Here is a 25,062-nt window from a genome sequence, read left to right on the forward strand (position 1 = left end):
CCAAAAGCATAACAAAACAAAACAAAAACACTCATTCCACTCATTTTAATTTTCTGGGAAATTTTACACAAAAATGCAGAGGTTTCATTCGTTAAAAGGTGATGGATTTGGCAGTGAAAGCATTACAGCCTGGTGCTTTCTCTGATGGACTTGAAAACAGCATTATTTCCCCTGATTAGCTGGATTTAGGTTAAGCTGCGTGTAATTGCACGTGGGTATAAATAGAGGTGTGTGTTTGCGAAGGCCTTTGTTGTTATTTTTTCCCTTAGTTCGTCTTTCTGTATTTGGCTGCTTTACTACTCCAATGCCACCATAATAAATCATGATAAATTTAGCAACCGAAAAAAAACTTCTTTGCATCAGAAATTCTGGCACGGTGAGACTTAAGGTGGTTTTCTTCCTAGAGTCACGGAAACCAGAATATCGGCAAGACCCAATTCCTTCCTGGGACCTCTGGGTATGAGATTGGTACTAAACATAGATTTATTTTTTCCTTTTCCTTCCTTTCCTTATCTTTCTTTGCATTTGATACTGAGGATTAAACCCAGAGGCACTTAATCACTGAGTCACATCCCCACTCATTTTTATTTTGAGACTGGGTCTAGGTAAGATGCTTTAGGGCTTCACTAATTTGCAGAGGCTGGCCTCCAACTTGCAATCCTCCTGCCTCAGCCTCCCAAGCCAGTGGAATCACAGGTATGTGCCACTGAAACTACCTACAATATCGATTCTTGTTTTTTGATTGATTGATTTAAAAAAAAAATTCAGTGCTGAGACTTGAACCCGGGATCTCACACAGGCTGTCAGCTCAGATTTTGTGATCTTATTTTTTACACTAATTTTTGCTTTTACAGCCTTAGATTCTGAGATGAGAAATTGGGAAAGGTCTCTGTCCTCCCCCTGTTCAGATTATTAAAGACGTTTCTGTGTAATTAAACAAGGGCTTTGGTCCCTCACGTCTGACCGATGATTTTGAGCTTATGAATTGCAATGCATGTCTGTGCTCTTAACGGCTTTTACTTTGAAAGGGAGCCTAAGCCAGATGGTGCTATGCATTCTCTCAGAGCCGGAGTGCATCCACCTCATCTTCCTGTGATGGCCTCACCGTCACCTTGTGCACTTTTGAGGGTCCTTGGCTAGAAGCATGTCTGCCTATCACAACGATCTGACTGCAGTATTATCCTTTATCCACACTGGGGTCTGAAGATGTGTGTTCCCTGGTCAAGTCCTGTGACAAATCCTCACCCCCAGGTGCTGGTGTGGGAGGTGGGGCTCTGGGAGGGGCTGAGCTCATGGGTGCAGCCCAGGAAGGGGACCAGGGTCCTTCTACAGAGACCAGAGAGCCCCCTGCCCTTCCACCTGTGAGGACCAGGAGCAGCGCCATCTGTGAGCAGGAAGCAGCCTCAGCAGCCCCGAGTCTGCCCCGCCTGGACCTGGGCTGCAGCCTGCGGAGCTGAGAGCGGTCAGGTCTGGGGTCCATCAGCCCCGGGCTGTGTTGCAATGAGACACCCTATAATTTTTCTGTCTGTTTTCAATGGTCTAAAATTGTGTAATTATGAGTTGTCTTATGCTCATTCAATATTAGTTCCTTGTATATTCTTGTTTCAAGTGTGTCTTTATTATTTCATCAGCCAGTGTCTCCTGGTCTATTTTTACATTCTTCCCGGTGTTACCTGATATTTCAACACCTTCTTGGTATCATTGATTCCAATAATTACATTTCTATTCCTTTGTTCTTAAGAATCCTTGTAGGAAAGTTCTTTCATCTGGTCTTTCAACCTAAAGCTCTTCCTCTAAAGTTCTTTCAGTCTGCTAATTTCTTAAACTCTGTTCCCTGATTATTTATTATTCCCTTCACTTGTTTTTTTGTTTATTTTCTGCCTACTACATCCACAAATGCCATTTTGAGTTCTTATTTGACTCCTTCCTATTTGAAATCGATTTCCTTGAGGATAATCATTTCCTCTCTTTCAATTTTTTTTTTTTAACTGGGTCATTGGAATAATTATGTCGTATACTTTAGTCAATTTTCGTTGCTGTGAAAAATAACTAATAACATCAGCTGAATGGAAGAAACATTAGTTTTAAGTCATGGTTTCAGAGGTTCAGTCCATGGTGGGTCGACTCCATGGCTCTGGCCCAAGGTGAGGCAGAAGAAAATGGTGGAAGGGCCTGGAGGAGGAGAGCAGCTCAGGATGTGGCACCAGGAAGCAGAGAGAGCTCTGCTCACCAGGGACCAGATCTAAACCCATGGAGCCAGGGACAGGATATAGTCCCCAAGGAGCCAGGGACAGGATATAGTCCCCAAGGAGCCAGGGACAGGATATAGTCCCCAAGGAGCCAGGGACAGGATATAGTCCCCAAGGAGCCAGGGACAGGATATAGTCTCCAGGGAGCCAGGGACAGGATACAGTCCCCAAGGAGCCAGGGACAGGACATAGTCCCCAAGGGGCCAGGGACAGGATATAGTCCCCAAGGAGCCAGGACAGGATATAGTCCCCAAGGGGCCAGGGACAGGATATAGTCCCCAAGGGGCCAGGGACAGGATATAGTCCCCAAGGAGCCAGGGACAGGATATAGGCCCCAAGGAGCCAGGGACAGGATACAGTCCTCAAGGAGCCAGGGACAGGATATAGTCCCCAAGGAGCCAGGGACAGGATATAGTCCCCAAGGAGCCAGGGACAGGATATAGTCCCCAAGGAGCCAGGGACAGGATACAGTCCCCAAGGAGCCAGGGACGGGATATAGTCCCCAAGGAGCCAGGGACAGGATATAGTCCCCAAGGGATGTCCCCAGTGACCCAGCTCCCCCAGCCACACCCCACCTGCCTACAGTCATCACCCAGTTAGTCCATTCAAGTGGATTAATCCATTCTAAGTTTACACCACTGAACTCAATCATTTCACCTGTAAACTTAATGTAGGAAAAGTTTATCTGGGTTTTATGGTGTCAGAGGTTCAGTCCATGGTGGGCGACTCCATGGCTCTGGCCCAAGGTGAGGCAGAAGAAAATGGCGGAAGGGCCTGGAGGAGGAGAGCAGCTCAGGACGTGGCACCCGCCAAAAACTGAATGGAATTTTAAACCGAGTTTTGTGCTGAGCCTCAGAGATCAAACCTGGCCCTTTCCCCGCACCCCGAATGTCACGGTTGGTGCCCTTGGCTTCCTGTGGAGTCTGACTTCTTTCCAGGGACTTAGTAAAGAGTGCCATGCCTCCCCGGTCACAGAATGTCACTTGTCACCTGCACTGTCCCGTCTGGAGCCTCTTGTGCCCCCGTATCCTTTGCACCTGATGGAAACCCAGCCCCAGAATTGACTGGCCAACCTTCTTCTCCATCCCTTCCTCTGGTCGGGTCACTTCGGGAAACCGTTTTCTCCCTGATGCGTGAAGTCCCCCGCCATGCGGTTCCCAGCAGGGCCAAAAGGGAGGTTGTCCCTCCCCTTCTCAGGGTGACCTGAAATGACCTGAAGAAGGTGACCTAAGAGAAAATAGGCTCATGTGCACACGGAGACAGTGCCCTGGGGGCGGCTGGCGTCCCAGGAGCCAACTTTGTGCAGAAGCTTGTCCGCCTGACTTTCCACAGGGCAGGAGGCGCTGAGCGTGCGGAGTTTGCCTGGCCACGCAGACGGGTCTCCCCGGTCCCACCCCACGGTCTCTACTGGAGCAGGTGTCAGGCAGCACCGGGGTCTTTGCTGGGAAGTGACCCCTTCCTGGCCGCATGGCGGGAATTGCGTCAACGCCTGTGCCTGATCCATCACTAGGACACAAGCCCATTCTCTTCCCAGAGGGTGGCTGTGCAGAGCCACCGCCCAGAAGAGACCACGGGTGGCACGTTCGCGTATTTTAGCCTCCAGCTTCCCCAGGAGAAAGGATCTGTGCTCAGACCCCCCCGAGGTTGAGCAGCTGGGCAGGAGTGGACCCAGAGGTCACCCGTCACCCAGGACGACAGGCATGCGCTTATTCGTTGATTCGATATCCTCGTCATGAAAGCATAGAATGGAAATTGCTGGAAGCAGATATGGTTCACGGGGACTAACCTAATTGAGCAGACAGAGGATTTGAAGCAGATATTTGAGGAAAAAAGGTTTCCTGTGTGACTTTGAAAGACAAGCGTAGGAGCTTAACAGACCATAATGGTTTCTTTGCTTTCTTTTGTTTTGTTTCGTTTGCGGATGGGAACCAGGGTGCTCTACCCCTGAGTCACATCCCCCGTCATTTCTTCTTCTTATTATTATTATTACTATTTTAAATTTTGAGACAGGGTCTTGCTAAGTTGCTGAGGCTAGCCTCCAACTTGCAATCCTCCTGCCTCAGCCTCCCAAATCACAGGGACAGCAGGTGGGCACCACCACACCCACCGAGAACTTCATCTTGTTTATGCAACACAACCAAGATTTCAGAGAAAACAAGACTTTTTCGTAAAATTTATCATTAGGACAGGCAACCAAACGTGGGCCTTCCGGAAAGATCAGACCCAGATGGAACGTCTGACGGGCAGTTTTACGCGTGGGTGTCAAGCTCTCCTGAGTCAGAGATGAACATCTGCATGGGAAGGGGGGACCTGGGCATTAATTTGAAAGAACAGAGTCAGGGACTCCAAAATACCCACCAGACCCTGGAGCTACTGGACCGGGACCCTTGTGTCCACTGCACCGCGTGCTAAGAGTTAATTGGAAAGGTGGCCACGTAGGGAAGTAGACAGCCAGTCTCACCCCTTCACCCCTGAAAATAAGGTGGTGGGTGTTTAGGGGATGAAGAAAGATGGTGTTCGGAAGTGTGAGGAGACTGATTGGAGGTAGAGAGGGGGGAGATCACGGATCTACCGCATGTGACCGCGATTCCTGGCTCCTCCTAGGACAGGTTCTCACAAGATGGTGGAGATCCATGATCCAAGGACAGAGTAGGGTTTCTGACATTCAAACACCCCCTCGCTGGACACAGGCACAGGAGACTGAAGGGTGTCTACTGGTTTATGCTGGAGAAGGGTTTTGTCCCAGTCCTAGAATATCCACCCAAGGAACTTGAAGTCAGTTTTTTGACTGCTGCTTCCAAAAGACCTGAGAAGAACAATTTAGAGGATGAAAAGGTTATTTGGGGCTCATGGTTTCAGATGTTCAGTCCATGGTGGGCAACTCCATGGCTCTGGCCCAAGGTGAGGCAGAACAAAATGGCGGAAGGGCCTGGAGGAGGAGAGCAGCTCAGGATGTGGCACCAGGAAGCAGAGAGAGCTCTGCTCACCAGGGACCAGATATCAACCCCATGGAGCCAGGGACAGGATAGAGTCCCCAAGGAGCCAGGGACAGGATATCATCCCCAAGGAGCCAGGGACAGGATATCATCCCCAAGGAGCCAGGGACAGGATATCATCCCCAAGGGATGTCCTCAGTGACCCAGCTCCTCCAGCCACACTCTACCTGCCTATAGTTACCATCTCGTTAGTCCATTCAAGTGGATTAATCCACTCATTAAGGGTCTCACAACTGAATCATTTCCCCTCTAAACTTTCTTGCTTTGTCTCACACATGAGCTTTGAGGGACACCTCATTTCCAAACCATTATGGTATCTCTCCATCTATCCATCTATCTATCCATCTATCCATCCATCTATCCATCCATCCATCAATCCATCCATCTATCCATCTTCCATCTATCCATCCATCTATCAATCCATCTATCTATCTATCCACCTATCCAACTATCCAGCCATCCATCCATCTATCCATTCATCCATCCATCTATCCATCCATCCATCCATCCATCCATCCATCCATCCATCCATCCATCTATCCATCTATCCATCCATCTATCAATCCATCTATCTATCATCTCTCCTGTATCTATCCATCTATCTATGCATATATCCATCCATGTATCCTGTATCCATCTATCCATCTCTCTGTCCATCCATCATCCACATATCCATCCATCCATCCATCTATCCATCTATGAATCCATCTATCCATGTAACCATCCATCATCCATCTATCCATACATTCATCCATCCATCTATCCATCCATCTATCCATCTATCCATCCATGTATCCTGTATCCATCTGTCCATCTCTCTGTCCATCCGTCCATCCGTCCATCTGTCCATCTATCTAATCTACCAGTTGTGGACTGATGTGCTCAGCGCCTTCTCCAATCGGGGACAACAGCCAATAACTAAGAGCAGGTGAAGCCAGAGGCTCTCCATCCACATCATCCCTCCATTTCCCTGGGATTCTTCAAAGGGAGGCCCTGACCCAAGTGTGAACTGGAAGGTGTCACCATGTGACTGGACGCGGGGTCACCGCCCAGTGTGGGAGCTCAGGGGTGGCTCCCTGTCTGAGGAGGGTGAGGCTCTGCCAGCTGAGGGTGGAAGGCGCTGGAGCCGGAGGTGGAAGTGGGCCCAGCCAGCCACGGGGAGGTGCGAGCCAGGCTCCAGGCCAGAGCTCCGCAGACCGTGGTGGTCAGGCGGGCAGAGGAGGAGGACAGGGAGGGAGCCCTGCTGAGCGGCTCCGCAGGGAAGGGCCGCTTTCCAAGCTGCCAGCGTGAAACCCAGAGGGACCTGCTCTTATGCCCCTGCTGGCTTTTTCACAGAGACACGGGCACGGGGAATGGGTTCGCCTGGGCTCTGCACCTGTTGGGGGACCTCCATCCACAGACACCTTTGCTTTCAGCCGAGCACCAAACTTAATCCTTCACGATTTTCCTTCAGTTCTGCAGACACGATCTACGGCATGCTTTGCAATTTATGTCCAGGCGTTTCTGAGATTTGCCAGAAAGTGTGGTGCATCCCAAGCTGGGTACAGAACTGGCAGAGCCAGGAACCACCTGGCGGCTGCATTTATCTTTCTCCCTGAAACGATTCTGATGCCCTCAACCAGGGTAGGTAGGGACTGTGTGCCTGGGCCTCGTTGCAGATGGCATCTTCTTTCCTTTCCATGTGATCTTTTTTTACATGTTTTCTTATCCCCTGGAGGCTGAAACAATGTATCTTCGTTCCCATGAATTGAGAGTGCCAAAGAGCATGAGGAAGGGAATTCCTGTAGCAAATAGAAACACTGCCTAGGCATCTACATGCATAAAGCAAGAAGGACTCGAAACGCGAACACCAAAATTCACCAGCATGGAATCCTGACTTTCCGCAGCTGGACGGTCTGAACTCCATAAGAACATGCATAAATAAAACCACGCATGCATTCATCACGAGACCCAGAATAAAAGCACCCTGGTCCCATTGGAGCCCTCAATGCCACTTGTCTGAATATTGCTGAAAGAGAAGAATCCTAGCCCGGTGAGGTGCTGCGTACCTGGCAATCACTTTCCTTGCACCTGCTGAATTTTGCAGGAACCATAAAATTGGTGATGGGAAATAGAATTCCAGGTAATAGAGGCAGAAGCAATGACAAATATTAAGACCCATGCATTTGCAAAAGAAGTCCTAAAACCTAGGAGGCACGTTTTGCAAAAATCTCAGCTGAAACAAAGTGGGAGGTGTTCTTTAGGGACAGTAGGATTATTGGCCGTCTGCACCCACTTACTCTGAGACAGGGTTCCCAGGGAGATCCTTGCTGGCCTCAGCAGGACAGCTCGATCGAAATTGGTAAGAAATCCAGCATTTAGCAAAATGGGAAGTATTTTACTATGGCAAAAATGATGTTGTCACTTCATTTGCCTTCTCTTTAAAGGAGCAGATCTCAACACTTTTTGCTTTTCATTGAAATTACTCGGAGGTGTGCACACACACACATGCATATTTATGTATATAATGTATGTAATCTGCGTGTCCCTGAAAACACTCAACCCTGGGAATCTGGCGTCTGCATCAAAATCCCTTAAAAGATCCCCAAGTGTTCAGGAAGTGAAAAATATCTTTCAACCAGGCACATGCCTGTAATCCCAGCAGCTGGGGAGGCTGAGGTAGGAGGAGGCCAGCCTCAGCAACTTAGCAAAGTCCTCAGCAATTCATCAAGACCGGGTCTTTTAAATAATTATTAAAAAGGGCTGGGGATGTGGCTCAGTGGTTCAGCAACCCCTGGGTTCCATGCCTGGTACCCCGCCCCCTGGCAAAAAAATAAATAAATAAAAATAAAGAGAACTTAATCTAGTATACAGCTATTTGAAAAAAAAAGAAAAAAAATATAGTTAATCTTGAACTATTTACGGTTACCAAGATCTTGGAAAATCATTCATGTGTCGTTCCATAAATGTAAGCCAGAACCCTAAAAATATTCATCGCCTGAAGGAAGCTCAGTGTCAGGCAGCACCATTAAAATAAAGTGTGAAAAGAACTTTGTAACTGACCAGGTGACGTGCAGGAGATTTCAGGGGTTATTTGAAGTTTTGGGTTAAACCGGCTGCTCCGTCAGAGCTCTCTATTGGCATGACAGGACCTGCCTTACAGCCATTTAAGGGAGAGGACAGAGCGATGTCTTGAACTGAGTGGGATCTTTCTTGGAAATGGGACATTACTCTGGGTTTTGGAAAAATTAGCCTCGACTCCACCTTTAGGAAATTGTCGTTGGCTGATGGGAAAACCCCCAGGGATGGGGCATTCCAGTTAATTTCCAAATCAAATCAATCTTTGCCAATTAGGTAGAGGAGGAGTGAAATAGGTACCAGTGATAACTTGTAGAGCATTGTGAATGCAGAAGATTTCAAACGAATTACTCACAACACACACACACACACACACACACACACACACACACACACTCATGCTTTAAAAAGCCAAGGAATGGAATACACCTGAACATCTATCGCCTGATGACTAGATGAATAAAATGTGGAATATCTATGGAATACTACTCAGCCATAAAAAAGAATGGACTGCTGCCATTTGCAGGGTAACTCTGGATAATGATGATCTTTTGTCCATTTCAAAAAGCTATTAGAAAGGGTTTCTCTTTGCTGTTTGTTTTTTGTTTTGTTTTTTGCTTTTTTTTCGTTGTTGTTAAAAGGGCAGATTCAGGTAGATGACAGATACTGTGTATAGATATCTTTGTGTGATTTTTAAACACACAAAGACACACACACAAAGTTTGGCCCCATTCAAAGACAACTTGCAGCAGCCCAAGAAGACAACACCCAGTACGTTTAATTTCCCCAAGCAACTGAGGATGTGGGGACTCACGTGGAGCACAAATCTGACGTCAAGATTTCTGGCAGATGAAGCAAGAGAGAGAAGGAGGGACAAACGATTGTGGGATTTTTCTTTCTGAGAATAGAAGACCTTTTTCTTTCCTTTCTGTCTCCTTATGAAGCACACTTCTGGGGTTGGTGACAAACGAGGAGGCGGTCCAGGAAGATGCTGGGTTATTTTCTTGGGTCATGGCTGGCAGGATCACTCACTATAATGGACAATCTGAAATGGTCTCCAGGAAGGAAGCCCCTTCCCATTCTGCATGGTGACTACCTACCCTCTGGAACCCAGAACATTCCACCTTGGCTGGGTTGTGTTTACTCTTAAAAGACCACCAGTTTTACAGTTCATGGATGTAAGGGGCTGGAGTCGTGCCCTTCCGTTATGAATGTAAACAGAAACAATGATTGTTCATGGTCCCTCAGGGATGGGACCATCCGGTTTTAACTAGCGTTTAGAGTCACTGTGGCCAAAATACCCATCAAGAACAACTTAGAGGAGCAAGAGTTGGTCGTGGGTCATGATTTCAGAGGTTCAGTCCATGGTGGGCCAACTCCATGGCTCTGGCCCAAGGTGAGGCAGAACAAATTGGCGGAAGGGCCTGGAGGAGGAGAGCAGCTCAGGACGTGGCACCAGGAAGCAGAGAGAGCTCTGCTCACCAGGGACCAGATATAAACCCCATGGAGCCAGGGACAGGATATAGTCCCCAAGGAGCCAGGGACAGGATATAGTCCCCAAGGAAGCCAGGGACAGGATATAGTCCCCAAGGAGCCAGGGACAAGATATAGTCCCCAAAGAGCCAGGGACAGGATATAGTCCCCAAGGAGCCAGGGACGGGATATAGTCCCCAAGGAGCAAGGGACGGGATATAGTCCCCAAGGAGCCAGGGACAGGATATAGTCCCCAAGGAAGCCAGGGACAGGATATAGTCCCCAAGGAGCAAGGGACAGGATATAATCCCCAAGGAGCCAGGGATGGGATATAGTCCCCAAGGCATGTCCCCAGTGACCCAGCTCCTCCAGCCACACCCCACCTGCCCACAGTCACCATGCCATTAGTCCATTCAAGTGGATTAATCCACTGATGAGGTTACACCTCTCATAATCTGATCATTACCTCTGGACTTAGATGAGGAAAAGATTCTTTTTGCTCCTGGTTTCAGAGGCTCAGTCCATGGTGGGCTGACTCCACGGCTCTGGACCCAGGCGAGGCAGAACATCATGGCGGCAGGGCCTGGAGGAGGAGAGCTCCTTCCTAGACAGCAGCCAAGAAGTACAAAGAAGGACAGGGATGGAGTCAGGGAAGATGCACCCAACCAGAGCAGCTCCCAGTGCCCCCTCCTCCATCCCTCAGTGACCAGCCAGTTGGTCCATTTGAACTAGGACAGACTGATGAGGTTGCAGCTGTCGCAATCCAATCGTCCCACCTCCAAAGCACGGAGACAGGTGTCCGGGGGGGACTTCTCATTCCCAGGCCATCACAACCAGAGACCCTCTAAGTCAGCAGTGAAGCCCACGCCTGCAAGTTTCCCCTGCGAATTCAAGGTTGTGCAGACGGACCTGGATCCTGTGTCCGCAGGGACCCAGCTGTCTCAGCCCTCCGCACCCTGAGGGACACGGCAGGGTCTCCTCCATTTGGACCCAGTGAACACAGTCCAGGATCCATCCTTCAGATTTCTCGTCTGTCTGTCTCTCTCTCACACACACACACACACACACACACACACACGCACACACGCACACTCTCTCTTCCTCTCTCCATCGCTCATTCATTTCCAGCGCAGCCGAGTGAGACGGTGATAAACAGGTGAGCGTCCTAAGATTCAGCTCCAGGAAGGCGACGACGGATCCGTTTTCTTTACAATCTCTATTTTAAGCTCCTCCTCACCTTGACTATGGCGTTTGTTGACCTTGGGACTCGCAATGGATGAACAATGAGACCGGATTGTACTGCTGTGCTTTGCGAAAAGAAAATGCAGTGTAAATATGTGCATGTTTTTTTAACCAGAAGATCTCTGAACCTTGGCGCCTTCCACGGGCGTTTGTTCTGTGCAAAAACACTGGGCTAACGTGTCCCTTAAACGTGGTGGTTGGATCTTGAGGTCAAGTTCGTGTTCATAGGAACATGTTATCCACTTACTTTCTTTTTAAAAATATTTTAAATGAGCACCTAGTAATTGCTCATGTGCACGGTGTGCAGTGGGCTACTTTGATATATCTGTACAATGGCCATTGCTCTATTGACCTCCCAAGTCCTTCGTAAGTATGTTCCTGCACACGATAATAGCAACTCCAATTTTATGGGGTTTTGCAATTCACGGAGTCCTTGGATACCTATCACCTCATTCAAAGTCCTGCCCAGAAGGAACTTTGCTAACCTGACCTTGCTGTTCAGTGGAACCCAGTAAGACCCAGGAGTGCAGAGTGGAAGGGAATCTGGAATCGACCAGTTGGACAACTATTTAGCCAGGATAAAGGTGACGAAGGCATGTCTCCATCTCCCAAGGATATTGTCCCAATTTTAGCAACTTGGAGAGAACCAACACGCTCGGAGTGAGACTCTTCAGAAACAGCTCCAAACCTGACGTGAAACAAAAACCCTTAGCATACAGACCAAGGAGAAAGAGAGTCCTCACAACCTCGAGAAGCAAACAGGAGGCGTCTTCCCACGCTCGGGTTACGTAACGTGCTCTTCTCCTGAACCCTGAAGGATAGAACCAGAGGTGAACAGGTCTGGGTGGGAGCCTTCGTCAGAAATTGGACACCGTTAAGACCCACGTGATCCTGCAACACGGACAATCAGAGAAATGAGAGGTGACCCTCCATGTATGTCTGATCTGTCAAAATGCAGCCATGCCTTCTGCTATCAGGTGCAGCTCATTAGAACAAATTTTAAAAATTTTAAAAAGACACAGGACGAACCAACCTCAAATCGAGAGAGAGAACCTTTGCGACTATTTTTAATGCAGCAGAATATCTGATGATCCCTTGCCACTCCATGGTCCCCGGGGAGGTAGGGAAGCTGTTGTCCTTGCAACAATCACCCGTCTTGTGTCCCCATCCTACTTTATGTGGTGGAGGGATTTTTGCATGTGCAACTGAGATCAGGGCGCTGAGATGGGAAGACCATCCTTAAATATGTGGTGGTCTCCAGGTTATAAACTCTTTGCACAAAGGACACCGGAAGATCAGAGCCAGAGAAGATCTGAGGCACTTCTAGAAGGTACTCTTTGCACCTGAGCATGATGGATGTGACCTCCCTTACCTTACAATAGATCAGAGCAGCACATCTGAGCAAGACAATGTGTTTTTTTTAATTATTTTTGATTCATTGTACACAGATGGTACAACTTTTAGTTCCTCTGCTTGTACAAAATGTAGATTCACACCATGTGTGTGATCATGCACATACACAGCGTAACCATGTCTGTCTCAGTCGAGCATCTTTCCTACCTCTGCCCCCTCCCCGTCTCATTTCCCTCTACAGAATCCAAATTTCCTCCGTTCTTCCCTTACCCCCTCCACCCCCCGTTATGTATCATCATCCACTTATCAGAGAGAACATTCAGCCTTTGTTTATTGGGGACTGACTTATTTCACTTAGCATGATATTCTCCAGCTCCATCCATTTACCTGCAAATGCCATCATTTTATTCTTCTTTCTGGCTGAGTAATATTCCATTGTGTCTACGTACCACAGTTTGTTTATCCATTCATGTGTTGAAGGGCACCTAGGTTGGTTCCACAGCCTAGCTACTGTGAATTGAGTTGGCCACATCAATGTTTACAGCAGTTCAATTCACAATAGCTAGATTGTGGAGGACAATGTGTTTTCAATGTGCACCCTGTTAAAGGATTCATGAGGATGATATTATTGTGATTCAAGGTTCCATAAGTCATTTCTTGCATACATTTTACAATATCCTGCATTGTATGAAGATCCAAAAACATGACTACCTTTTTAAAAATTTTTTTTAGTTCAAATTTGTTGCACATGATGACTTCCTTTTATTTAAAAAAATATTGGCATCAAAAATATGTTTTTTTTATTTTTTGCAATACTGGAGATTGGACCCACTGAATTGCACCCCCAGCATTTTAAAAATTCTTTTTAAATTTTATTTTGAGGCAGGTTCTCACTAAGTGGCTTAGGGCTTCACTACATTGTTGAAGCTGGCCTTGAACTTTGGGATCCTCCTGCCTCAGCCTCCTGCGTCGCTGGGATTACCGGGGTGCAAATCACGCCTCACTTACGTCTTCTTCGATGCAAAGCATTTGATGGTGAAAAACACGAATTCAGTTCAAAAAACTGTTAAAATTTTCTAATTAAAAACAAAGTGAAGCACAGATGTAAAAAATTTATAAAAATTCTGGACGTTTTGCAACTGTCTAGGTAAATCCACTCGGTGATCTCTTTCCTGAGGCTAACACCTTGCTGAAGGGCAGGGGACCCTTCAAAAATCCCCCTGTTACCCACGCGGCAGGTGAGGACGCGCTGCTTTTTGCTCTCGTTTGGCCTTAGCTTTTCAAGCGAGCACTCCCTGCACTGACTGAATAAAGAAAGGACTCATTGCCGTTCTGCAGAATTTATTCTCTCAAGACATGCATGCTTCCATGTGGGGGGGAGAACTTTCCCGTCTGCATAACCTGAAGCTCACAGTCTTCCTAGGCCGATCTGTGTTTCCTTTGGACATCGTGCACAGCTTTGTAGAGCTGTGCCTACTATGTGCAGGGGAAGAAGCCACCAAGGGGGCGGGAAGCAGATTTCCAATGTGCAGAAAGCAGTCTGTCCAGGGACCATTTCTGAGCTTGCTGTACACCAGGCACTGAGCCATGTGCTGCACACGCTTCCGTTTAGTCTGCCAGATGGGAATGTCACATGGGTACCATCAGGTCCCTCGTCTCACACCCGGGAACCGAGGAGCTTTGGGATCTGAAGTGAGACGCCCAGGCTTGACAACGGATTCAAGGCAAAGGGGTTCCCGTCTGAATCCAGAGCCAGGCATGACCCTGACGTTGCTCTTCCAGCAAAGCATCTTGACCTGAAGGGATGCAAAGGGAATTTCTGACAAGCAGCTGCCCAGGTAGAAAACAGGAGGTAACCAGGTCATGCCTGGACCTGCCGGGGGGGTGCTGTGTCCTGTGAGGCACAGGTGCATCCTGGAGGGAGGCGACAGGATGGGGAAGGCCACGTTGTCAAGGAAGTCTGCAGACGCTCCGGTTCTGCCAGGTGCATCTAAAAGGCAGGAGGGTGTAGAAATTCCTAAAGGGGAAAAGGCGGGGGTGTAAGGTAAAGAGCACCTGGAGATGTGAGATGCGGCCCCACAGACTGACCCGGGAGTCCCAGGAAGGTCCGAGTCCACAGCCTGCTGGCTCCATGCGTGTGAGAGACGGAGAGACAGAGAGATGCCGGTGGGGAGCGCGAACACACGCTGCTGCGTTGCAGCTCAGGTGCAAAGCGCTTTCCACACGCAGGAAGACCTGGGTTCCATCCCCAGCAACCAACCCACCAGTCAATGAATGCGTAAAAGGAGGAGATAAAAACCATGCACCCAATAAAACACGCAGCTCCGGGTCGTCAGCATGCGCGCTTTGCTTTCTTCCCAGATCCCACGCTCTGCCCGCCCCTGATGTCGCCTTGACAGAGCGCGTGGCCTGGCGGGCAGCAGGCCCGGGCGGGCTCCCGAGCCACGCAAACGTGCCTCGTTCTTCCAGGCAAGCAAGCCGCATCCGATTGCAGAGGTCCCGGCCGCGGAATCCACTCCGGGACCCTCCTCCGCATGGACTTTGGCTGGGCTGCAGTTTCTGGCTTTGGAAACCACCCGCCCGGACAACTGCAGGTGCGGGGGCCGCGGTTGCACGTTGGAACGTTGATTTTGCAGATGCATCCGCAGAGGGACAGCAGCTAGGTCTCGGGGTCAGGGTTCCTGCGCCCGGGGCTGGCGGGTCCGCTGGCACCAGGTGGCACATGGTCAGACCTCCCGCCTGCAACCTGGGAACCGCGGGGCGTGGCCCTGACTGCGCAGCCCGTGGACAGCACAGCGGCGGCTGTTAGCTCAGGCGCCCAGACGCAGGATCCCAAAAGGAGCAAGACCCGGGAGCAGGAGCCCAGGACACCAGAGGCCCGTCACCGGCCAGCGGAAGGCCAGCCTCCTGCAAATCTGCAGAAACGGGAGAGGATCAGGTTTTCGAATTTAAAAACCGCCCAGAGTGGGCGCAGAGGGATTTGTTACTAGGCCGGCACGAAATTCCAGCACCACGAAGCCCGGACGTCGATCATCTTCCGACGTTTGACAGGCGCTCTGCCAAACAAATCGCGCTGCTTAGTTTGGATGTTGCTTTGAGAAAAAAAAAAAAAAGAAAGAAAGAAAGAAATCAAGGATCTCAGATTCACTCTGTTGGCATTGGAAATGGGTTTTGGCCGGGTGCCATTGTTTACTTGCAGAGAAGGACGGACAGGGTTATTTCTTTTGTAACTAAAACGAGGAGAAAAACAACTAAAAATAGAGGCGCCCTTCCAATGAGTCGGACTCAGCACGGGGAAATGAGATGAATGTCTTCCCTTCCACCCCGTCTCGGCCCCGCTAACGACGTCATGAAATCCTAAAGGAGTCTGCTCAGAAAATTTGTGTATAATAAATAGAGTCAAAAGTGAGTTCCTGTAAACATCCCGTAGAATATAAGTTTAAATTAGTTTGTGATTTTTGTTTGTTTGTTTGTTTGTTTGTATCCCTACCTTGAATTCTTTTTAATTCTTATGACACAGATTTCTTTCTGGCCTGATTTCTGTGATTTCTCTCTCTCTCTCTCTCTCTCTTGAAGAATTATTATTTAAATCCTTTGGTTTGGGCTGGGTACAGTGGTGCCTACCTATCATCGCAGTGACTCAGGAGGCTGAGGTAGGAGGATTGCAAGATGGAGGCCAACCTCAGCAAAATAGCAAGAACCTAAGCCACTGTCTCAACATGAAAAATAAAAAAGGGCTGGGGATGTTGCTCAGTGGTAAAGAGCCTCTAGGTTCAATCCCCAGAGTAGCAGAGGCTGGCCTTGGACTTGAGATCCTCCTTCCTCAGCCTCCCGAGTCTCTGGGATTACAGGAACATGCCACCATGCCTGGCTCCCTGCATGTATTTTTACTGCTCTTCTTCTTCCCCCAGGACTCTGGGAGAATCTTGGCCTCAGAGCAGCCATTAACATATATTAGTCCCCAGCGTGTCTTCTGGATCTTTCCTTCCTGTCCAGTTCTTAGGGGCAAAGCTCCTGATTGACAAGCATCCTTTCGGAGAGAGAAACATCTCGAAAGCCAAGTTTTTCTGCAACTGAAATGCTTAGAGAAGGGGGAGCACAAGAGTGTCTGTCCAGGGAAGAGCTGCTGGTTTCATAAGTATTGGCAATGGATGTTTTTAAAATCACCCTGCCTTCACAGAAAAGGTGGGCATGGGCATCTCAGGAAGACCCCTCACTATCCGCCCCGCCTCCCGACACCCCAGCCACCAGCTGGCCCAGGCACAGACCTCATGCCCCGAATCCCAAGCTGTGGGCGAACAGCACCCTCTGCCCTCAAACCCTGAATTGCAGGGCGAGAGAGAAAGAGAGGGAGAAGGAAAAGAAAAAATGAACAGACGGACGTGGGCGGTGGGATCTGAGGTCCTGGAGGATTCTGTCCACGGCCCTCAGTGCTGACCCCCGGGCTCTCTGTTCCCAGGAGCCGCTGGCCGGCAGCCCTGCCTGGCCTCCGTGGACAGCCCACGTCCCCGTCCTCAGCCAACCGCCTGCTGCCTGCAGGAGAGACGCAGCCTGAAATCATGTCCCAGAGGAACCCAGTGACCCTGAAGGGGGCTCTGTGACCCCGACACAGACCAGGTCCCAGGGCCCAGGGAGACCAGGGTCATTCCTCCACCATAGAACCTGCAGGAACAGGGGCCAGTGAGAGCCAGCCAGCCTGCCCAGGGAGACCCAGAGTGGCCATGGCCGTGGGGACTGGACAGTCTGAGGTCGCCCTGCTGTCCGTCAAAAGCCAGGAGGTGGACGTGGGCGGGACTCTCTGGAACCTTCCCTGGGACCCCATTAAACTGGATGCAGGAGAGGCCTGCTGTCCCCTCCTCTCTGAGAGGACCCCTCTGTCCCTTGAGAGTGTCCCCTTCCCTTTCCATCCCTTCAATCTGCTCCTGCCTGTCACTCTGAGTGACAGGTCTGACATCTTCCTGACTGGGTCTCAGGAATCAGGGTTTCAGTGGGGGGTCTTCATGCTGCCTCACTCTCCCAGAAGCCCCCTGCTCTGTAACCAGAGGAAAACCCGTAACAGGTGGCTTCGGGGAAAACTGCCCGCCCTCACCCGGGCAAGCGCCAGCCTCGCCAATAGAACTTTCTTTGGTTGAACTGAAGGGACTTGGGGTTCTGCCTGTGTTGGAAGAACCCAGTTTCCAAGGCTGGGCCTCCTCCTGAGCCTCCAGTCGGGGAGGCCGGGGGAGTTCCTGCTGGGTGGAGTCTGGACTCTCCTTTCGTGGGGGGGGCGTCTTGTGAATTCTCTGCAGGAAGGACGTTAGCATCAGGTCGCCCTGCGGGAGGGAGGTGTTCAGGGAAGACGTCCAGGATAGACCAGAGCTGCCAGAAGATCCCACCCCTTCCCTGCGGGGCGGATAAACAGGGCAGCGTCCCGTGATCCCGGCACCTCAGCCGGCGTGAGCAACCGTCCCCACCCAACCCGGCAGGACGGCCGCCTTTGTGGGTCACCAAGCAAAGCCCGGTTCAGGTTTTCCAGCTTCTGTAATGATACCATGACAAGGCGGATCAATTCCCCGGCCTGAAACAGGGGTTCACGATTGCTCGCTACAGAAGGGGTGAGGCTGAGATCGAGGCGAGGCTGAGACCCGGGCGAGGCTGAGACCGGCCCCAGCCTTCCCTGGGATCCCAGATCCGTGGGCGTGTCAGAGGAAATTGCCTCCCTTGGAAGTGGCTGGTGTGCAGATCTTGGCGGGCGTTCCCCTCCGTCTGGCTCTGGAAGTAGCTCAATGCTGCTGCATTATTCTCAGGTTTGGGGTGTTAACTGTGATCAGAGAATGCAAACCACCCTGCTGCTCCATTCTTTGCAGCCAATCCTCTCCTTCCTGAGCCTCCTCCTGGCCCGGAGCGTGAGCTTCCTTCGGGGGCTCAGGAAAACCCCCCGGGGAGGAGGACTAGGTGGTGCACTGGTGGTGACTATCTTGCCTGACATGCACAGCACCTCCTGCTGGATGGGCCGTGTTTTGCAGGTTTAGAAACTCTCCTGGAAGGTTTGCAGCTCTGGGTGGTGACCTGGCCCGAGAGAGTTGGTTTCCATGGAAGTTAAGTTATCCGGAGACTCAGATCTGTCTTCAAGTGAATGGGACGTGCAGGCGACCCTGACTACGCAGGCGTCGCTCGAAAAGAGTTGGGGTGATGAGTCTTGAAAGAAATGGAACAGAAGAGGTAAATGTCGTCGACTCTCGCAGAGAGATGCAAAAAGATCGTTAAAACCATACAAATCAGAAACCAAAAAACCTGCAGACCCGGGCCAGCCCTTCCTTCTTCAGATTCTTTCATTTCAGAAAGTGGACGCAGGACAGATGTGGATTGGATTTGGTGCTACTAATTAATTGTGCAGGATGCTTTAGGAATAAAAGAGGCATAATTTTGATTCTGCTTTGGGAAGAGTGTATCCTGCCTTGAAATGATTTCACCAGAGGAAAGCCATTTTTCCAGGTCGAATTATGTTACACGGTCAAGAAAGGGGGAAGGAGAGAGAAAAGCAGATCACTTTGCTCTGATAGATGCCAAAGCTGCCTGGATTGTCGCTTCCAGGGGGGAAATTGATAACGTGATCCTCTTTGGCAAACATTGGGACCGTCACCTTTGCGAATTCTCCTCAATTAAAAATCAGGATCACCAGTTCCTGATATTTGAGGGACAGCTGGGGAGATCTGGATATTGGTTCAGGCTAAAATATTTATTTGTTCTCATTAGTCACACATGACAGTGAACGGCACTCTGAGAACATCATGCATAAATGGAGTCTGACTTCTTATTCTTCTGGTCGGACATGATGTAGAATCACACTGGTTGTGTGTAATCGTATATGCACACAGGGTAGTAATCTCGGATTCACTCTATGGTCCTTCCCACCCCACACCCCTTCCCCTCCCTTCACTCCCCTCTTCCTTATCCAAAGTAACTTTATTTTTCCCTAGCCCACCCACCTGGGTTGTGAATTACCATCCACATATCACAGAAAATAAATGGTCTTATCTTTGGAATTGGTTTATTTCACTTAGCTTGATATTCTCTAGTTCCATCCATTTACCAGCAAAAGCCATTGTTTCATTCTTCTTCAAGGCTGAGTAATATTCCAAGGCTGTGTCTATACCACATTTTCTTTATCCACTCATCTGTTGAAGGGCACCTAGGTTGGTTCCATAGTTTAGCTATTGTGAGTTGAGCTGCTATAAACATGGATGTGGCTGTGTCACTGTGGTGTGCTGATTTTATGTCCTTTGGGTCTAAACCGAGGAGTGGGATAGCTGGTTCAGATAGTGGCTCCATTCCACGATTTCTGAGGAGTCTCCATGCTGCTCAACACTACGCACTTTTTTGCCACGGCCCCACACCCTGCACCCACGACTACCCACATTGCTTGTTGGAGATGTTCCTTTGGAAGTCTACTGCCTTTTTTTTCCTTCAAGGAGGATGAAAAGGTGCGCAGGAACGATTCTTTGAATGAAGCCAACGTTATAAACCCCTTTCTGCTTTCACTTTGCTGTTGTAAATATTCGAGATTAAACCTGCCTCTGCGTTCGCCCCGATGAAATGCTTTCACGTCGAGAGAAACACTGACTAGTGTTTATATACGGATGATCTCCCTGCTGCAAAGCATCTTCTCCCACGTTGCTTCAGAGGCCGAGGAGGACGGAGCCGGGTACACCCTAAGCCATCTTCGCAAATGGCGCCGGGTGCGAGTGCCCCTGGGATTGACGCTGGGCTTCTTGTGTCCCCTTGCAGGGTTCTTAAGCACCGGGGACCAGGCAGCCAAAGGCAACTACGGGCTCCTAGACCAGATCCAGGCCCTGCGGTGGATCGAGGAGAACGTGGGCGCCTTCGGTGGGGACCCCAAGAGAGTGACCATCTTCGGCTCAGGGGCCGGAGCCTCCTGCGTGAGCCTGCTGACCTTATCTCACTACTCAGAAGGTAACGGGAGGCGTTCCCGGGAGGGGAGGGCAGGCAGATCTGCAGAGGCAGGAAGAAGAGACTCCCCGGTTTCCATCTGAGCGCGTGTCGGGGACCCCGGAGTCTCTCTGCAAGCTCCAAGGGAAATTTCCCAAATTAACATTATCTATTTTCTCTCCTCACTCACTTTAAACAGTGTCTCCCATTTAGCTCCGCAGTGAGCTGTCGGTTCAACAATGGGAACAAAAGACCTTTTTTGGAGACTCTTCTTTTTTCCACCGTGAATTGATTTCCTCCACTTCTGTTCACTTTTCGCGCAGACTCGGTGAAAGAGCCGTCCTCCCTCTGTGTCTACGGGAGACACGTGTGCAAATATCAAAATTCTCACATTCCCACTATCTAAAATGGCAGAATGTTTATAAAATAACATAGGCACAGCCTCCTAAGGAAAATAATAGATTTGTTTTTTTGAGTTTCATGGTGAATCTTTATTTTATTTTTATTTTTGAATGCAGTAGAATGCATGGATGCATTTTGATGGATCATAGGTAGATGGAGGGGCCTCTCTCATTTTTCTGACTGGGCTACTGCAGGATCATCATTTCTTACAAGTCCATCTGCCTCAAAGAGTCTCTTCCCTGGTTCAGGTTGATTTTTGCATGTTCTGGAATCACGGGTGTCTCTGCTGCATGCTCACCGAGCCAGCAGTACCCAGAGGAGTAGTCGCTGCCTCTGCCCCCGTTTCTCTCTCACCTGCAAATGTCTTTTTCAGCAGGAACCCACCTGGAAGGTAATTGAGAGGATCTGTCAATGGGGCCAGAATGAGGAGCTAGGGATGACCCAGATTGCTTTCCCTAAGAGTCTCCCCATGTCCCAACCCTGCTAAGAGCCAAAGGCAAGGGTTGGCAGCAGAACGTGAGCAAGAAGAGTTCCCCAAGTGCAGGCTGGCTGGTACCCCCTCCCCGGAGACGTCCCCAGGAGCTGGCATTCAGCAAGCCCGAAACGTGCCTCAGCCCTGCACCGGAGACCTGCTCAAAGCCAGCCACTCCTGTCCACTGGGGAGGGAGGCCCCAAGCTGACCCGAAGGAGGACAAGGCAGAGTCCTCGGGCAGTGTGTGCACTCGGTCCTGGAGCAACTGGAGACTTCCCAGCTCGGCCTCCAGGAAGGAGCAAGGAAATCCCAGGCCCCGGGCCGCCTACCTGGCCCCGTAGAAATAAATACTAGGGGTCGCGATGTCCCGGGCAGAGCAGTGGTGTGTCTATTTAGGGTTGGGTTTTGCCACGGTTGTCGGCAGCATATTTCCACCGGCTCGTTCATTCCGTTTGCCTCAACTTGGACACAAGGATTTTTATTGAGATTTCTCACAGCATCTTTTTTTTGAAAGAACCTGCCTGATCCACAGAAATGTGCGGTGACATTGAGTGACAGCTTTCTGTCCCCTTCTTCACTCTCCATAGTATTGCATGACACACAAGTTACTGAACCTTTTTTTTTTGGTCCTGGGAATTGAACCCAGGGGCGCTTAACCACTGAGCCCCAGCCCCGGCCCTTTTATTTATTCATTTTTTTATTTAGAGACAGGGTCTCGCTGAGTTGCTCAGGGCCTCACTAAGTTGCTGAGGCTGGCCTCCAACTTGCGATCCTCCTGCCTCAGCCTCCCAAGCCACTGGGATTACAGGTGTGCAGTCCTGAACCTGGCTACCTTGCTGACTGCTGCTAGTCATGTCCAAGTCCTCTAAATCCCAATCCAGTGTTTTCTTCCTCCCTTCCTTCCTCTCTAAAAAATATGGTGGTTTTTTTTCACTCCTCTCAACAGAAATAATCACAGTTCTCAACGTGATCTGCCTTCAGGATAAACGTGAGCAGATAATCAGACACACCAAAGTCACACTAATTGGAGGAAGGGGATCATTTTGGGAAAGGATTACACTCTGAGTAAATGACCTGTTCACTGTTCATTTCTCTCAGCTCTTCAGTACTGACAAAATAAAATAAAATACAATATACTATAATATAATATAATAAATTAAAATACACCCAGACATTTACCTTATCTTAGGAATTCCATTTCTACTTTTCTTGCCCAATAAAATAACAGCATATATGGAAAAAAAAAAAACAACAACATATGTCAATGAAGAGGTTCTCCACAATAGTATTTTCTACCAAGCAAACCACAGACCACAAAACCTGAGAAGAGAGGAAAATCACAAGGAACTGTTCTCAAAGGAGCGGTGATATTAAGAATTTTATTTAAGATGTGCAAGTAGGGCAAGACGAAGAGGAGATTGTTTTTATTTGCTAGGGCACTACTTCCACTGACTTATTCTGCTTCATTCCTTTTTGATGGGTGTGTAATATCTCTAGAGAACAATGGATTCCATGACTGTCTATTGCTACATGCATACAACATGTTTGAAAAATGAATTACAGCTGAGTTTTGTTTTTCTCATTCTATTTGCTGTGGTTATGTTATTTTCCTAGCATACACGTAGGTGCTTTGTATATTTTTCTCACCGACACCCTGTTGCCTAAATTATTGCCCGAGGCTGTGCATGGGGGAAAGCATAACCCCAGGGAAGCAATCCTGGTGTGTTCTGGCAGCTTCCTGTGAGCTGATCGTTTTAACTTACAGAGCCTCCAACGGGTCAGATGATGGCGTCATGTTTGTTCTTTCAGGGACTTGAGCACGTCGCTCTTTAGAGACAAGCCCTGCAGTCAGGGCATCATCTGACCCAAGTGGGCCTCGGACAGAAACGGTCCCCAAGTGCCTTTGAGTGACACGCGGTGCCTTGCTGGGCTGGCTGCGGTCTCCATCCCGAGTCACCTCTGGGCAGCCCTCCTACCCTGCCAAACTCACCTTCCTATTTCCCTAGTATCAGATGGCTCTCATGACCTCAAAATCGGACAGGACTTGAGCCCGTGGACCTGGACGGAGCTCAGGGCTTCCTGCAGCCGAGAGCTTCGGCCGCAGTTCTGGGAACAAGGTGGTCCATAGACGGCGGTGTTGAGAGAGCCCATCCTGGCATGTCCTGGGGAGGTAGAAGCAGAGCTTCGTCCTTCTGCCCATCCATGCAGTAGACTCAGCCCGTGGACAATGGGAAACGGACCTGAATTCTGCTCCTAAAGCTGCCCAAGGCTTCCTGGTCCTTCACTCAGTGGGCTATATATATATATATATATATTTTTTTTTTTTGATGTAACAGAAGAAACTATACCAAACTCAGTTTTGTGTGGATATAATTTTGAAATGAGTGACATTTAAAAAAAAAAAATTTAATTGGACACCCCCCTGAAGATTTCTCTAAGCACAGCTCACTTATTTCTCTTGTTATAAAGGTAACAGCCTACGATTTTTAAACCAAAGGTAGGTTTACAAATGCTTCCCTGGATTCCCAGTCCCAAACCAAGCCCAGTGACTCTTTTTCCTTCTTTCCCATAAAAAAGCCGTAGCCAGTTTTGTTTATGAGATGGAAGTTCTATAGACCTTGTTCTTATGCCAAAAAAAAAAAAAAAACATGCTTTTAGGGCAAGGGAGATTCCACGGAGTGTTTTTATGCAGAGGATCTGAAGCCAAAGGAGCAAAAAAACTTCATGAAATCATAGAAAGAGAAAGGAAGGGCATGCTTTTTGTTTTCCCTTCTTCTTTTTTTTTTTTTTTTAACTGCTGCAGATACATATTAATGCGTTTTTAATTTAGCTCGGGCGTGTGTGAGCTGAATGAAGAGGGTCCAGAAACCCACAAGCCCCGGGAGACAAGGGCGGCCTTCTGCGCCCGGTGAAAAGCAGCTTCTCCGCCCCACGCGCATTTCATTTGCATGTCTCCGCCCCACACGTGTTCTCATTTGCATGTCTCCGCCCCACACGCGGTCTCATCTGCATGTCTCCGCCCCACACGCGTTCTCATCTGCATGTTTTCTCCTGTTGTGCACCTGCAGGTCTGTTCCAGAAGGCCATCATCCAGAGCGGCACAGCCCTGTCCAGCTGGGCCGTCAACTACCAGCCGGCCAAGTACACGCGCATCCTGGCGGACAAGGTGGGCTGCAACATGCTGGACACCACGGACATGGTGGACTGTCTGCGCAGCAAGAACCACAAGGAGCTCATCCAGCAGGCCATCACCCCCGCCACCTACCACATCGCCTTCGGGCCGGTCATCGACGGCGACGTGATCCCGGACGACCCCCAAATCCTGATGGAGCAGGGCGAGTTTCTCAACTACGATATCATGCTGGGCGTCAACCAGGGCGAGGGGCTGAAGTTCGTGGACGGCATCGTGGACAACGAGGACGGCGTGACCCCCAACGACTTCGACTTCTCCGTGTCCAACTTTGTGGACAACCTGTACGGCTACCCCGAGGGCAAGGACACGCTGCGCGAGACCATCAAGTTCATGTACACGGACTGGGCGGACAAGGAGAACCCGGAGACGCGCAGGAAGACGCTGGTGGCCCTCTTCACCGACCACCAGTGGGTGGCCCCGGCGGTGGCCACCGCCGACCTGCACGCCCAGTACGGCTCGCCCACCTACTTCTATGCCTTCTACCATCATTGCCAGAGCGAGATGAAGCCCAGCTGGGCAGACTCGGCGCATGGAGACGAAGTCCCGTACGTGTTCGGCATCCCCATGATTGGGCCCACTGAGCTCTTCAGCTGCAACTTCTCCAAGAACGACGTGATGCTGAGCGCCGTGGTCATGACCTACTGGACCAACTTCGCCAAAACCGGGTACGTCCTTGCGTCCCGCCGAGCCTCCCTC

At 49.7% G+C, this 25,062-nt stretch overlaps 1 protein-coding gene across 2 annotated transcripts in view; it reads left to right on the top strand.

Annotated features, from left to right (window-relative positions):
• NLGN4X (neuroligin 4 X-linked) overlaps window positions 1-25,062 on the top strand; it is a 239,876-nt gene that overhangs the window by 204,877 nt on the left and 9,937 nt on the right. For both annotated transcript variants that reach the window (XM_079123141.1, XM_079123142.1), the window contains 2 exons: window positions 20,138-20,323; window positions 24,242-25,031. In XM_079123141.1, the coding sequence (XP_078979267.1) occupies window positions 20,138-20,323; window positions 24,242-25,031 (976 nt within the window). The remainder of the gene's footprint in view (window positions 1-20,137; window positions 20,324-24,241; window positions 25,032-25,062) is intronic.

Source organism: Sciurus vulgaris (genome assembly GCF_902686455.1).
Source record: "Sciurus vulgaris genome assembly, chromosome: X".
In the NCBI taxonomy this organism is placed as follows: Eukaryota; Metazoa; Chordata; class Mammalia; order Rodentia; family Sciuridae; genus Sciurus; species Sciurus vulgaris.